This window comes from Triticum aestivum, chromosome 3D (assembly GCF_018294505.1).
Source record: "Triticum aestivum cultivar Chinese Spring chromosome 3D, IWGSC CS RefSeq v2.1, whole genome shotgun sequence".
Taxonomy (NCBI): domain Eukaryota; kingdom Viridiplantae; phylum Streptophyta; class Magnoliopsida; order Poales; family Poaceae; genus Triticum; species Triticum aestivum.
In genome coordinates, this window is record NC_057802.1 from 463,969,065 (window position 1) to 463,983,038 (window position 13,974).

At 42.0% G+C, this 13,974-nt stretch overlaps 1 protein-coding gene and 1 pseudogene across 1 annotated transcript; both read left to right on the plus strand.

The window, feature by feature from the left end:
- Window positions 1-1,857: 1,857 nt before the first annotated feature.
- On the plus strand, window positions 1,858-3,178 carry LOC123074964 (BTB/POZ and MATH domain-containing protein 1-like). Its single transcript, XM_044497678.1, has one exon. The coding sequence runs from the start codon at window positions 1,949-1,951 to the stop codon at window positions 3,026-3,028; it is 1,080 nt and encodes a 359-aa protein (XP_044353613.1). The 5' UTR covers window positions 1,858-1,948; the 3' UTR covers window positions 3,029-3,178.
- A 3,854-nt stretch (window positions 3,179-7,032) lies between these two features.
- LOC123079700 (protein ACCELERATED CELL DEATH 6-like) lies at window positions 7,033-12,394 on the plus strand (annotated as a pseudogene).
- Window positions 12,395-13,974: the final 1,580 nt, after the last annotated feature.

Consider the following 13,974-nt stretch of genomic DNA (forward strand, 5'->3'; position numbering starts at 1 on the left):
CCGCGAGAGGCGCGGTTGTGCTTTTACGAGAGTCACGGTCGTGCCTCTCGAAAAGGGAAAAATAAAACGCGCTTTCTGTTTTTTTTTCTTTCGCGAGAGTCACGGTTTTGCTTCCGCGAGAGGCACGGTTGTGCTTTCGCGAGAGTCACGGTCGTGCCTCTCGAAAAGGGAAAAATAAAACGCGTTTTCTGTTTTTTTTTCGCGAGAGTCACGGTTTTACTTCCGCGAGAGGCACGGTTGTGCTTTCGCGAGAGTCACGGCCGTGCCTCTCGGAAAGAAAAAATGCGCGTTTTTTGTTTTTTTTTTCTTTCGCGAGAGTCACGGTTTTGCTTTCGCGAGAGGCACGGGCCACTTCTCGCGATCTAGGAAAGTGAAGTGTTCTTTGCAACGAGTACTCCTTAATTAGTGATTTCGGCACACTAATCTGAATAGCAGTGATCGACCAAATTGTATCACTGACGCGCAAGTGGCCGGTTAGTGCTAATAATGACGTCTTCATCACATACTGCCTAGTTGGCCCGTCATTGATAACTATCAATAGAACTAGAGAAATAGGGATATCAGTGACTGTCCACTGTATGGCACAAACTACACATGCAACACACAAGAAGCACATATAAACATTGTATTTTCATCCAAAATTATTTTTGAGCACATGAACATTTTTGGAAATCATGGATTTTTTTTCAAATTCTATGAACCTTTTTTAGAATTTCATAAAAAGTTACAAGTAAAGAAAGAAAATTAAATAAATAAATACAGGCAGCACATGCCCCTCACTGAGCTGATCCAAATCGCACAGATGGTGTGCGATTGGTTACCTGGCGCGGGAGTGGCAATGTGCCGCTTGCTGCTAGGCAGACGACTACCGTCGGCGCTGATGGTGGGCCGGTCCAGTAGGACGTGGCTCATCATGTTGACATAATTCAATTATTTTTCTATTTTTTACTTTTATTTATATTTCAAATGCATATATTTCAAAAACTTAAATTTACTTAATATTTTAAAACCATGAATTTAAAAAATGTTGATAACTTCCAAAAAAATGTTCATTACGACGAAGAAATATTTACGCGTTTAAAAAATAAATATATTCAATTTTCAAAAAATGTGTATACAATTTTGTAAAATATTTTATTAATTTAAATATTGTTTGTACCATCGCAAAATGTATGTGACATTTTATGGAAAATATTCCGGCGTTTCAAGAAAAATGTTCACGACATTTTATAGAAAATAATCAACTGTTTCCAATAAATATTGTAAAAAATTAATACAATGTAAATTTCTTTGTGTAGTTTAATTTTATTTATTTCCATTAAAAAATTACAACGTGTCTTTGGAACATGTTAACATGTATTCGAAGAAGTATTCAAAACATGTATTTAAAAATGTGCGTCATGCATTGAAAACTATCGAATGTGTTTCACATGTGCTCTAGAAATATATTTGTGTACTGAAAAAAAATATGGACATGTGTTAAAAAATGAAAACCGATAAAAAACAACAAAGGAAAGCAAAAAGAATCAAAGAAAACGAAGAAAACTCCAAAAAGATATCGAAGTATAAGGAGTAAAGAAAGTAAATCCGAAAAACCAATAAAGAAACAAACCAGAGCAAAATGAAGAAAACAAATCCGAGAAAATCGGCGAAAAAAGAAAGAAAAAAACCCCAAAGAAAACCTGAGTAGAGCAAACCTACAGCGTGTAGCGAGCAACCGTGGTAATGGGCCGTCCGTTAGTCATAGCCCGTAGGCGACTAGGAATCAGTACGGGATTCCTTAAACAGAAAGGATCGACGAGCGACATATAAGGCCACGGCCCACGGGTGAAAAAGGGTGCCGCGTTAGGATTTCAACTTTTGTGAAGATCGAGCCCTACCTCGTCTTCAATCGGAAATCCCTCTTCGCCGCGCCGCCGCCCTAAATTCCACCACGCAAACACCGGCAATGGCATCGTCGCAGAGGGCAATTACCACGACTTCATCGAGGTCCAGCCTAGGGACCGCACGGGGAGGGCACGCGTTCGAGATATCTGGGTACAGCCAGCACAAGGGCCTTGGCATAGGCGAATCCGTCCGCTCCGCCACCTTCACTGTCGGCAGCTGCGAGTGGTCCATCGTCTTCTACCCCGACGGAGAAATGTATGAACACCAAGAATACGTCTCGGTATTTCTTGAGCTACTGACGTTGGAGGCCGACGTAAGGGCGGGCTTCGACATGAGTCTGGTCGTCCCGTCGGACCCGGCCACCACCAAGTTGATCCATCGGGTGGCTCCGATGTTTTTCGGCCACATACAACCCGACTGGGGGCTTCCCAAGTTCATGAAGAGGGCAGTCTTGGAATCATCACCGTACCTGGAGGATGACCGCCTCGTGATCAAGTGCGAGGTCACTGTCGTCAGGCAACCACAGGTGGAGGAGACCTCGCCGGACTTCGAGGTCCAGGTGCCGCCGTCTGATCTGTACGACAATCTTGGGAAACTCTTAGAATCAGGGGAGGAAGCAGATGTAATTTTCAAGGTTAAAAGGGAGTCTTTTTCTGCCCACAAGATTGTGCTTGCAATGCGGTCGCCGGTGTTCAAGGTGGAGCTTTATGGGCCGATGAGCGACAAAAGAACAGGGAGGATAACCGTCAAGGATATGCAGCCTGCTGTATTCAAGGCGTTGCTTCAGTTTATCTACACTGATTCGTTGCCTTCCATGCTTGACCTCTGCGACAATGACCAGAAAGAAATGGTCAAGCATTTGCTTGTGGCTGCAGATAAGTATGCCATGGAAAGACTGAAGCTAATCTGCGAAGGCATTCTTTGCAGGAGTCTCGACGTTGATTCTGTGGCGACGACATTAGCTCTGGCTGACCAGCATCATTGCGGCAATCTCAAAAATGCTTGTGTCCAATTTATCCTCACGGCGAATAGAATGGATGCTGTGCTGGCAAGCAAAGGCTACACACACCTTAAACGATCTTGTCCTTCTGTCATAGTTGATATCTTTGAGAGGGCAACTAAGTCTCGCAAGATTCTGTAAGCTCATGTTGGGTTATCTGGATGTAGTTATCTTACATATGACTTGGTAGTACGTAGCCACCTGAAACCAACTCTCCTTATCCTCTGGTTATCGGAGATCTTTTGGAAACTCGTGTCTTGGATGTAATGATGAATCACCTTATATGTATTCCTGGTTTATAGCTTTTGCGAACTCTATGCTATATGCATAGATCACCTGTTTCTCTAAGATTGATCTGGGCTAACAATACATTAGGTTTTACAATTTTGATCATAATTGTTCATTCCCTTTCGCAAAGCAGTTAATAATTACTTCTTTTTGTTGTGGAAGCGTGGAGCATTAGGAAATAGAACATCAATAATGCTTTGATTGCCTAAATTATGTTGGGATTATTAACCATAAAAGTTATGCCATGCACAAGAAGGTTGTTGCTTTATCTATAAAGCGGGGCGAAAGCCTGTCTCGAGAGGTATATATACTTTCATATTTTTTGTTCATTACCATCTTTATTTATTTATAAGATCATGAACCGTATATAACTTGCATAAACAAGCAATTTGTCTTACACCCCAAGTGACGAGGACATCAATACTACAGTTACACTCACGATCCCTGCAGCTACATATATACTGGACTAATTATTAGAGCTCGCGCACGCCAATTAAATTATCAGGTACTTTCGTTTCTTTATTATGAATCTAATGTTCATGAAAATATGAAAATATGATACTGCCTAAATCTGATACATTTGTTTCGCTTACAAGTGAAGGGCCTAGCTTGAACAGGAAGGATGAACATTGGAGCAAGATCAAACATGTAGATGATAGCATGCGCCCTTAGGAGAATGGAGTTTCAAGTGATGATTTCAGGGCTTTGAAGCCACCATAATGAGTGTATGAAGGCTTGGACGAAATATCAAGATGCTACTTCATAAATTTTGCCCAGAAGCTATTATAGGTGTTGCGTCACCTTATTATTGGGCCAGACCCATGTAATTTAGAAATACTTCAGTATAGGCTGTTTTTAGAGTCCGTATGTGTGGGGAACAGAGTTAGGGTTGGTTTCGGACCACTCCTCCAAGGGGACACGAAATCCCCCATCTTCCTACATATATACAGCCCTTAGGGCGTTGTTTAGACTTTGGGTTTTGTTTAGATTAAAAGTTCGCCACAACTGCAACTTCACATACTTTATTTGTGTTCTACGACATAAAGCTTTCCTCTTATATTCACAATATCCATATTGCAATTTCAGGTTCTTGCTTGTTCTTTGTTTGCGTGCAGGAAACAGACCCTCGTGGTCAGGTTGATCGTGCTCTAGCGTGGTCAATAACCTTTCGGAGTTAGTTTAGCGACTGCTAAGGCGCGATGTGCTCGCACGTTCGTAGTCGGATCGTCAAAGTCTACTCCACCAAAAACGATAGCCACCATCTCATCGAAAGACGGGACCCCTTTGCCTCTATCAAATGGTATCAGATTTTCAGGTTGCTTGGTGATATTTTCTTGTTTTTCGTAGTTTAGATCGCATCTGTTCTTCATACCCACAGTCCATGAAAAAAGCCGAAACAAAATTAGGGTTAGTTCATCATATCCAAACCAATCCGAGCCATTGCATAATCTTTTCTATGTTTGCTTTGTTGAATTTGCGGTTGCATCGTCGTGTCACATTGCTGGTCTTAGTGTCTAGTCCTTTAGACTTTCGAGTTCTGTTCACAAGTTGTCACGCTGCCGCCGCACCATCGTCATCGCCACTGCCATATACCACCACCGCACCATCTGAACCACCGCTGCCATATACCACCACCAATCTGAGTCCACCTCCCATACATATCCGCCGCCATCACGCCAATCCGAGTCCGTCTCCCATACATATCCGCCGCCATCAGGCCAAAACGAGTCCACCTCCATCACAAATTCGCCACCAGTCCGTGTTCTACCACACCTACATATATCTGCCACTAGCCCGAGTTTCACCAGATTCATCTCCACCACTAGTCCTAGTCCGAGTCCAGTATTTGCTTCTCTGTTGTTGATTACCAGATCACGCCATACTACATGTCATGACAGAGTCGGACTTCCCAACTTCCGTGATACCTGTAGAAGAAAAATAGTTCCAGTTAAAAAAACTAAGTCTGGAAAATTCTGGCTAGGTAGTTTTTAGACCACTAGTACATATGCTCGTGCGTTGCAACGGGAGTCAAAATTAAGGAACACTCGGATTTAATGAAAATGAAGTACAAATGTGCTTCATTGTCCGGTCTGTTTGAAGCTAAGGTCGAATTATTCTGCTCCTTCAACCTGACAGGTCTCTTTTCTTGGGACTTCCCCATTTAATGGTAGCGCAGTGTCCACGTTTAATAATCGTCGACCTTTTATAACTCGACTTACGGAAGAAAAACAACGGATGGACAAAAAACCAAAGATACCCCTACCGAATAAGAATGGCCTAAAACATCAGTCTGATGATTTGATCTGTGACCCGCATCAATTATTCACAACATGAAAATAATTATACTTTAAGCCAGACCATCTTTACAAAATGAATAAGAAATGTATGCATTATTTGGTTTGCAACTTCTGTGGTTTTATGTTGATCTTCCAGTCCATTTGGATTCCATCTAAAGGGTTTTCTAAATTCAACTTTATTTTGAATTTTATTCAAACTTTTCAAAAATTACAACCCATTTGGATTCCATCTAAAGGGTTTTCTAAATTCAAATGTGTTTGAATTTTATTCAAACTTGTTCAAATTTCCATCTTCCAAAAAATCCTCAAACCAATTCCATAAAAAACTAATTGTTTTTTCTAAGTCCAGAAAATATGTTTCCCTTGTGAGATTTCCTCTATTTATTTTCTCAAAGTTTCTGTTTAGATTCCATCTAAATGGTTTTCTAAATTCGAACGTGTTTGAATTTTATTCAAACTTGTCCAAATTTTCATCTTCCAAAAATCCTCAAACCGATTCCATAAAAAACTAAATATTTCTCCTAAGTCCAGAAAATATGTTTTTCCTTGTGAGATTTCCTCTCTATTTATTTTCTCAAAGTTTCCATTTAGAGATAGAAAGTAGAAAAAGGATTGGGAGAGGGAGCCCGTGCAGCTAGGGCTGCAAGAAAAGCTCGAGGCTCGTGAGCTGCTCGAGATCGACTCGTATTTTGGCTCGACTCGAGATCGACTTGAAAGGAAATGAGCTGAGTATGAGCACTTTATGTAGCTCGGTAGAGAAACGAGCTGATCTTGAGCCAGTATTGGCTCGCTCGATTTTAGCTCGATAGCTCGATAACATATAAGTTTATTAAATAATTTTCATGCTTATTACAAAAAATGGTTAGTTTATTACCATATATATTATGTGCGAATTTTTCTCCATTTTACTTACTAACAAAATGGAAGCTTAATTAAGAGCGAAGAAAATTTAGCCTCAATATGGTGTGAAATTAGCAGTATGTTGACTATCTTGTTATTTTTGCCAAAATTTGAGAGCAGATGCACCTTTGTTTTCTTCTCTTGCTAGTTCGTCCATGATATCTTATCTCCAGTTGATAAAGAATACGTCCAAATTTACAGTGACTTCTTATGTTGTGGCATATCTTATGTGAAAATTTGCCTCAATTATTCAGAAAAAAATCATCTTATTTAGCTCGAAACTAGCTCGAGATCGTTACAAGCTGAGCACAAGCCACTTTCTACAGCTCGACCTTGAGCTTCGCTTAATTTGAGCTCGCTCGAATTTTAGTATGAGTTGAGCTGAGCCTAGTCCAACTCACTTGAATTTTAGTATGAGTTGAGCAAGGCCGGAAGCCTAGGCCCACCTGACCATCTTCAATTTTACTTAAAAATTTACATCTTCAAAAGGTGTGTTTTCATCTAAAAAAAAGGGTCAACTCCAGCAGATGATGCAAAAACGGAGATATAAAAGAGCAACTCCAGTAGAAGATGTAAATTGGAGATGTAAAACTACAAACTTCAACTAGTACAAATTTGTTCTTCACAATTGCATATGTATTGAACAAAACTCCAACTATAGATGTAATTTTAATTTTGCAAATTCATCACACACACATAATCAACGACTGTATGCAGCAGCAGCACCCAAACTCCTGTACTGCAGCCAAAAATCCAAAATGCACAGCGTATCCTGTACTGCGAGCCAAAAATTCAAAAGGCCAGAGCACGGGGCGGTCGCCGCTGAGGCGCGCGCAAGGAACCGGCTGGATCGAGCGGCCCTCTGCCCCGCCGCCGCGCTCGTCCTAGCCGGCCATGGCGATGAAGGCGGCCAGTTCCCTGTGCGGTTTCCTTATGCGGCTGCCATGGTGGATCGAGCAGCGACGACCCTCGCCGGCGCGCCCTCGAGCAGCTGCAGGTTCGGGCGGCGGGGATGGCCGGCAGCGTACTGGAATGGGTAGGGAAGGCGCCGGAGCTGGCCAGGGCGGCGGAGCGGCGCTGGATCTGGCCGGAATCGGTAGGCGGCTTCGGCGGTGGCGGAAAGGGGATCGGGCAATGGAACTTTCATGCTGGCGGTTGGCGTTCACGCGCGGCGGTTTACATCTCCTGGTGCTCATGATGTAAACTGGGTGGTGGTCCATGTTGGCCAGTCTCAGCCGGTTGCCGCCGCTGTCTTCGCCTCGCCTCCCGGTTCCCGCCCCCCTGTTGCTCCTCACGCCTCACGCGGAGATGGGGCCGCATCTGCGCGGATCTCGTCAGGCTCGGGCGTCGGCTCCCCCGCCGGTCGCAAGTCGCCGGCCTCCGGCATTGTCGCGCCGCCTGCCGGGAACTCGTACGCTTGGCAGCGCATCTGATAAGTCCCTCTCAACTTTTGTTTGCTCTCTACAGATTCGAAGTCCATCTAATCCCAACTTTGTTCAATTGTTTTGACTGGTTAGCATCTGAAATCTCGCTGTCTTTCCTGATTTTTAGTGCGTATGGTTGCAACGAAAGATCCACCATATAATCACCAAGAAACGACAAGGCTCAATACTTCGTTTGGAGCATATAGCATATTATAGCAGCAACTGTGTGATGTGATGATACTAAATTAATTAGTCCATCTAGCTGGAGAATTAACTAATTGATTTGGACCAGGCTGATTAAAGATAAACAAGCTAGGAATGGAGAAGATGACTTTTCTCATTGGGGGGATACGACTCTGTACATAGCTGTATAACTACTCAAGAGTATCCCCATGTCGACCTGGGCAGGGCAGCCATCATACACCTCGCATCCAACTTGTGAGCAGTAAGTGGAGAAGAGAGCTTGCACGTAGTGGTGCTGATGGCGTCGAGGAGCAGCGGCGACGAACCTTCTAGCTTGCTCATGGAGGAAAATGCCGTGCAAGTGTCGGTGGATGCCAAACTGACGGTGGCCGCAGGCCGTGGCAACTGTCAGCAGTTGAAGGATCTGCTGAGCACGGAGGATTCAAAGACAATGCTGGTTGTGATGGCCCCGAGCATCCAGGCTTCCACGGTGAAGCCTCTCCCAGAGGTCATGAGCCCCCTTCTGCTATCATCGGCTTGCTCTGGCGCCTGGCAAGACTTGGAATTTCTTCTCAACAGGGGACACGGTCAGCCGCATCCTTCCATGAATTCTAGTACAAATATTCTTGACCTGCTCACGGCATACGGCTCCCACAGCTGCAGCGGCAAAGGCGCGTCGATGCAGAAAGCTTCTGATGATGTTGAAGCACTTCTGAACCTGCCTTCAGGTTCTACCGTGTCACTTCTGGATGGGGTCACCATTGAAGGGGGCACTGCGCTCCATGTGGTGGCCACATATGGTGAGAGTGATGGATTCTTGAGGAGTGCTGACATCATCCATAGCAAGGCAAACCACCTCCTGTTTGCGCGTAACAAGAACGGTGACACGCCCCTGCACTGTGCTGCACGGGCCGGGATGTCCCGAATGGTCTGTCACCTCATCACTCTGGCCAGAGGCGAGAATACAGGTGTTAACAGAGTGAAGGAACTCCTAGAAGTTGAAAACAGCCTTAAGGAGACAGCATTGCATCAAGCAGTCCGTATCGTAAATAATGATATAGTCAAGCTGCTAATGGAGGAAAACTCGGAGTTGGCCAGCTTTCCGAAAGACGGCACTTCACCTCTCTACCTGGCCATCTTGCTGGAAGAGGACATCATTGTCGAGACACTTTATAATGCGAGTCACATGAAACTTTCCTACTCTGGGCAAAATGGACAGAATGCGTTGCATGCTGCGGTTCTCCGAGGCACAGGTACCATACATCTTTCCATTCCATGTAATAAATCAAGATTAAGCTGCAATTTTCTGCACATGTTTTCCATGTTCTTCAGCATGGTTTTGCCTCTTATATCTCCTAGTTGGATTTGTATATGTGTAGTTTTTCCCAGTAAAATTGCTTGAAATTCATCTGAAGCATCAAGCATTGAACAACATCTAGCATATGCCTTTTACTTTCAGCTAACCAGTTTTGTTCCAGTGTGTACGGGAAAGTTTGATCTACATTCCCCTGAGATAACAAATGCTGCTCGAAATGGTCTTTAAGTATTCTACTCCCTCCGTTCCATCCGTTTGAGCGACAACTAATATGGAGCGGAGGGAGTATACCACTATATGACTTGAAAACTTTCACTAGTGCATTCCACCTAGCCATAATTTTTTTTATAACATTTTCTCTGAAAGAGTACAACACATAATCTCTTCATGAGAAACAGCAAGTAATTCTGAATTAATGAATAAAATTAACGAACCATGACAGGGGCCTCAAACTTCATAGTAGATAAGAGTAAATGGCTTATTACTCGATGTTCTTGTATGCTGTGCTAGTTGGGAAGTACTCCCTCTGTCCCATAATGTAAGACTTTTTTGACACTACACTAGTGTCAAAAAGCGTCTTACATTATGGGATGGAGGGAGTACTATATATTAGTCTGGCCTTGTAAGAATTACTGAACAATGCAGTATGTAGTTACCCAAGTGTTGGGAAAGGTATGTACCAAGCGACAGTATTGCAGTTTAAGTTCCTCCGCTAGGCAGCCTGTGCTGCAAATATAGTTCCGCTCCCAATGTATTCTATAACTCTCCCTTTCAAATAATACAATTCATTTCTCATGACTCATATTTAACTCCTCAGATAAATCAGCACCAGTTTGCGAAAAAGGTGAAACTATAACTTAGTACTTTGGCTAGTGCGGTTAGCAGAAGGAGATTTACAGGAAGTGCGGACACATGTAATTAGTTGAGTAGTTGAGTAGTGATAGTAGTATTGTTTCATTCCCACAAATAAATTAGGATATAGTATAAACTACTAAACAGAAATACGGACACCTGTAAGTTTTACAGACACATGTAATTAGTATATGAGTTTATGAGTCGATTTACAGGAAGTACGGACACATGTAACTAGTTGAGTAGTGATAGTACGGGTTTATGAGTTTATGGGTATATGAATTTATGAGTAGATTTACAGTAAGTGCGGACACATGTAATTAGTCGAGTAGCTGAGTAGTGATAGTAGTATAAACTACTATAATTTAAGTGTCCATGAATCGCGAACAAGATACGATATACACACAATGAAATTGCCTTCTGAAAGACTATTGAGACTATTTTGATATTTTTATTTTGCTTGCTGATTATAATTGAGTGTGTCATTTCCATAGTAGTTGTTCTTCTCGCCTTGATGAACTTAACAGAAATACCTATTTGCAGAGCTTACAAAAAAGCTCTTGGAATGGAACAGTGATCTCACTACACAAAGGGATGAAAACGGGAGTACGCCTCTCCATTTTGCTGCAGCTCTGGCACAGCAAAGTCAGCGAGGAAGTATATGTTGGCAAGTATTGGAAGCTAACTCAGCTGCATTGTATCAGTCAGATTGCAACGGATTATTTCCAATACACGTTGCTGCCTCTGTTGGTGAAAGTGGGACTATAACTATGTTTCTTAACAAGTCTCCAAGCAGTGCCGGTTTGCAGGACAGTATGGGAAGGACATTCCTTCATGTAGCTGCTGAGAAAAGGAAAGTTCGAATAGTCAGTTCTGCTTGCAGAAACCGATCACTCTTATGGATTCTAAATATCCAAGACAATGATGGGAACACTGCACTACACCTAGCTATCCAGGCACGGAGTCTTCGAATGTTTTGTGCTTTGTTAGGGAATTGACACACACATTTGAATTTATCAAATAATATTGGGCAAACTCCTCTAGATATATCACTATATGGGATTCCCCCAGGAATTTTTGATGATCAGGTAATGTACTAAATTGTACTTTTAAGCACCGTGTTTGATGTGAAAGCAAATAATGGAGATTTGTGTGGTTTGGCTTCACCTTCTTTTTTTTTCGTTTTTTCAGATCAGTGAAGCGAAGATACACTTTGCACTGACAGTTGTTAATGCTAGGAGTGGTGGCAGTCGTCGTGATCACTTTGAAGAAAACTACACTCGTCAGTTAAAATATGATGAAACGGAACAATTAGAAAAGGCGAAAGAACCAACACAAACACTATGTATTGGTGTGGCTCTAGTTGCAACTGCGACGTTTACTGTTACTTTTGCCCTTCCTGGAGGTTACAAAGCTGATGAACATATTAATGGAGGCACACCAACACTTGCCGGGAGGTATGCATTTGATGCATTCATAATAGCCAGCACATTCTCCTTCGTCTTGTCTGTGATGGCTATGGTAGGTCTCATGTATTCTGGATACTCTATTTTAAACCCACAGACTCGTAGAATTTACTTAATCGCGGCCTTGTATCTTGGGTCAACATCGGGCACATGCTTCTTAACAACTTTTGCACTAGGTTTGTACATGGTGCTAGCACGAGTTGCTCACAAGTCGGCCATTGCTATCTGCGTCATTAGCCCTCTTGCTGTTATATGCAAACAAATGGACCTTTGGTTAAAGTGGGCTCTTCTGGCACAACCATTATGTACTCGAATTGGGCTAACTCGTACACTGGTAATTGTGACAACGAGAATCCTTTTCAGCCTGTTGATGGAATTTTGGCCCATAATATTCATTTTTGTTTGGGCCACATATACAAGCAACTAGTTTTAGAAATGGAGCAGATACAACTACCAGTACTCATGACTTGAAGATGCATCAAACAAATAACTTTTTCCGGGAGATGTTTTCATGGACGTCCTGGGGATTTGGGATTCAGGATTTACTGTAGTCGTCAGTCTACTTTTCTCTTCGGAATCTTTTCGTATGTTTGAATAATGTTATGTTGTGATGTACCGTTTTGTTCAACAATTTGTGCTCATAATCATGTAAATGCTGATTACCGCTGCTATAACTTCTTTGAATTATGCAACTGTTTTTTATTTTCCATGTATCACTTGTATTTCTGTATGTAAAAAGTTAAGTGTAGGATATCAAATCCACACGCAAATATATATTTCAACCTGTCTACTCCCTCGGTTCCTAAATATAGGCCTTTTTAGAGATTTCAATATCAACTACATACGGAGTAAAATGAGTGAATCTACACTTTGAAATAGGTCTATATACCAAATATTCATGTTCCGTACAATAATTTTACACAACAAATCATTTGTATTTTCAGTTTTAGTTGTCATATTATTCCAAATCTTCGTGTTCCATACAACCAAATCTCATTAGAATATATTGCAACATATTCCTGCAACAATGTGCGGGGTTTGATCTAGTATCTAAGAACGGAGGGAGTAACAGTTTATATTTTATAATGTCACTACTGCCTTGATACTTGCCCCTGGTGTTAGTACTCTGCTTTGCTACCTTAATGATTTGGGTAACTGTTTGTCCTCAGAGTGTCCAATGTTGTGTCAACCGACTTATGTGTAGGACATATTTTACGCGATCCCACTTTAATATCGCGCTCAAATGTTTATTTACTACTCCATCAGTCCCAAAAAGCTAATCTAAGACAAGCTTTTTGGGATGGAGGTAATATAACACTCCCTCCGTCCCATAATATAAGAGCGTTTTTCACGCTAAACTAGTGTGAAAAACGCTCTTATATTAGTGTAGTGTGAAAAACGTTTTTATATTATGGGACGGATTGAGTAATAGGAAAGGAGGCAACTGCAAGTTTGGTGAAGAATGGGTAATTAACATGCTTACCACTGTACACCTAACAATCCAACGAACAGGTTGGTACGCAAAAAAAGAAAAAACACTTGAACTGGAAGAGAACATCCATAAAAGCTGTAGTGGGCCAAGCTTCAAAATATCATCTATCGGGTTCGTATTGATTTGGCTTCGACATATCGGATGTCGGATATCGGGTGATATATCGAACGATATGTAGATATATCGGAGAAAACATGTCTAGTTTTTTTATTATTCTTGTTCAAAATATTTATTTTTAGTAAAACAAATTGTACGATGTCAATGCTTTAACACGGCATTTTTAGATTCCTAGTTTATTAACTTGTTGATTAAGAAACGATTAAGGAAAGATTCACAAAATCCTTACTCTATGATTAAAAACAATATGATATATATGCATTTGTGCGAAACATTGTGCATGACTTTGATAATATGCATAAACTTATTTCACTGCATTCTAATAAATAATTGTTGTAATCTACGTATTGTTCTATATCGGTGGACGTATCGGTCTAGATATCGGCCATATCGGTCGATATTTCGGTCCATATCAGATGATATGTTTGTAAATAAAACAATATTTACAAAACGATATGTTATTTCATATCGGTAGAGCCCCAAAAGTGATATACCAGCCTATATATCGGTCGTGTCGGCCTAGATTTAAAAGCTTGTAATGGGCATCATGGCTTGTGGTGCCTCTCTACCGATGAGGTGATCGTTGTCGCTCCAGCCCTGAGTCTTCGTTGCCAACACAAGCATTGCGTACTCTTTGATCATGGCCGCAAACCCGCAACCGCCAGCTCTAGTGAGGGAACCGTCGAATGGCCCGGCCTCCATGGCCAGCAGCACAACCCTAGATGGCGGCATGGAACGCATTCGTTCCTTTTT

Bases quoted from the DNA above. Each gene is read 5' to 3' on its own strand.
- LOC123074964 (XM_044497678.1), top strand. From the start codon at position 1,949: ATGGCATCGTCGCAGAGGGCAATTACCACGACTTCATCGAGGTCCAGC.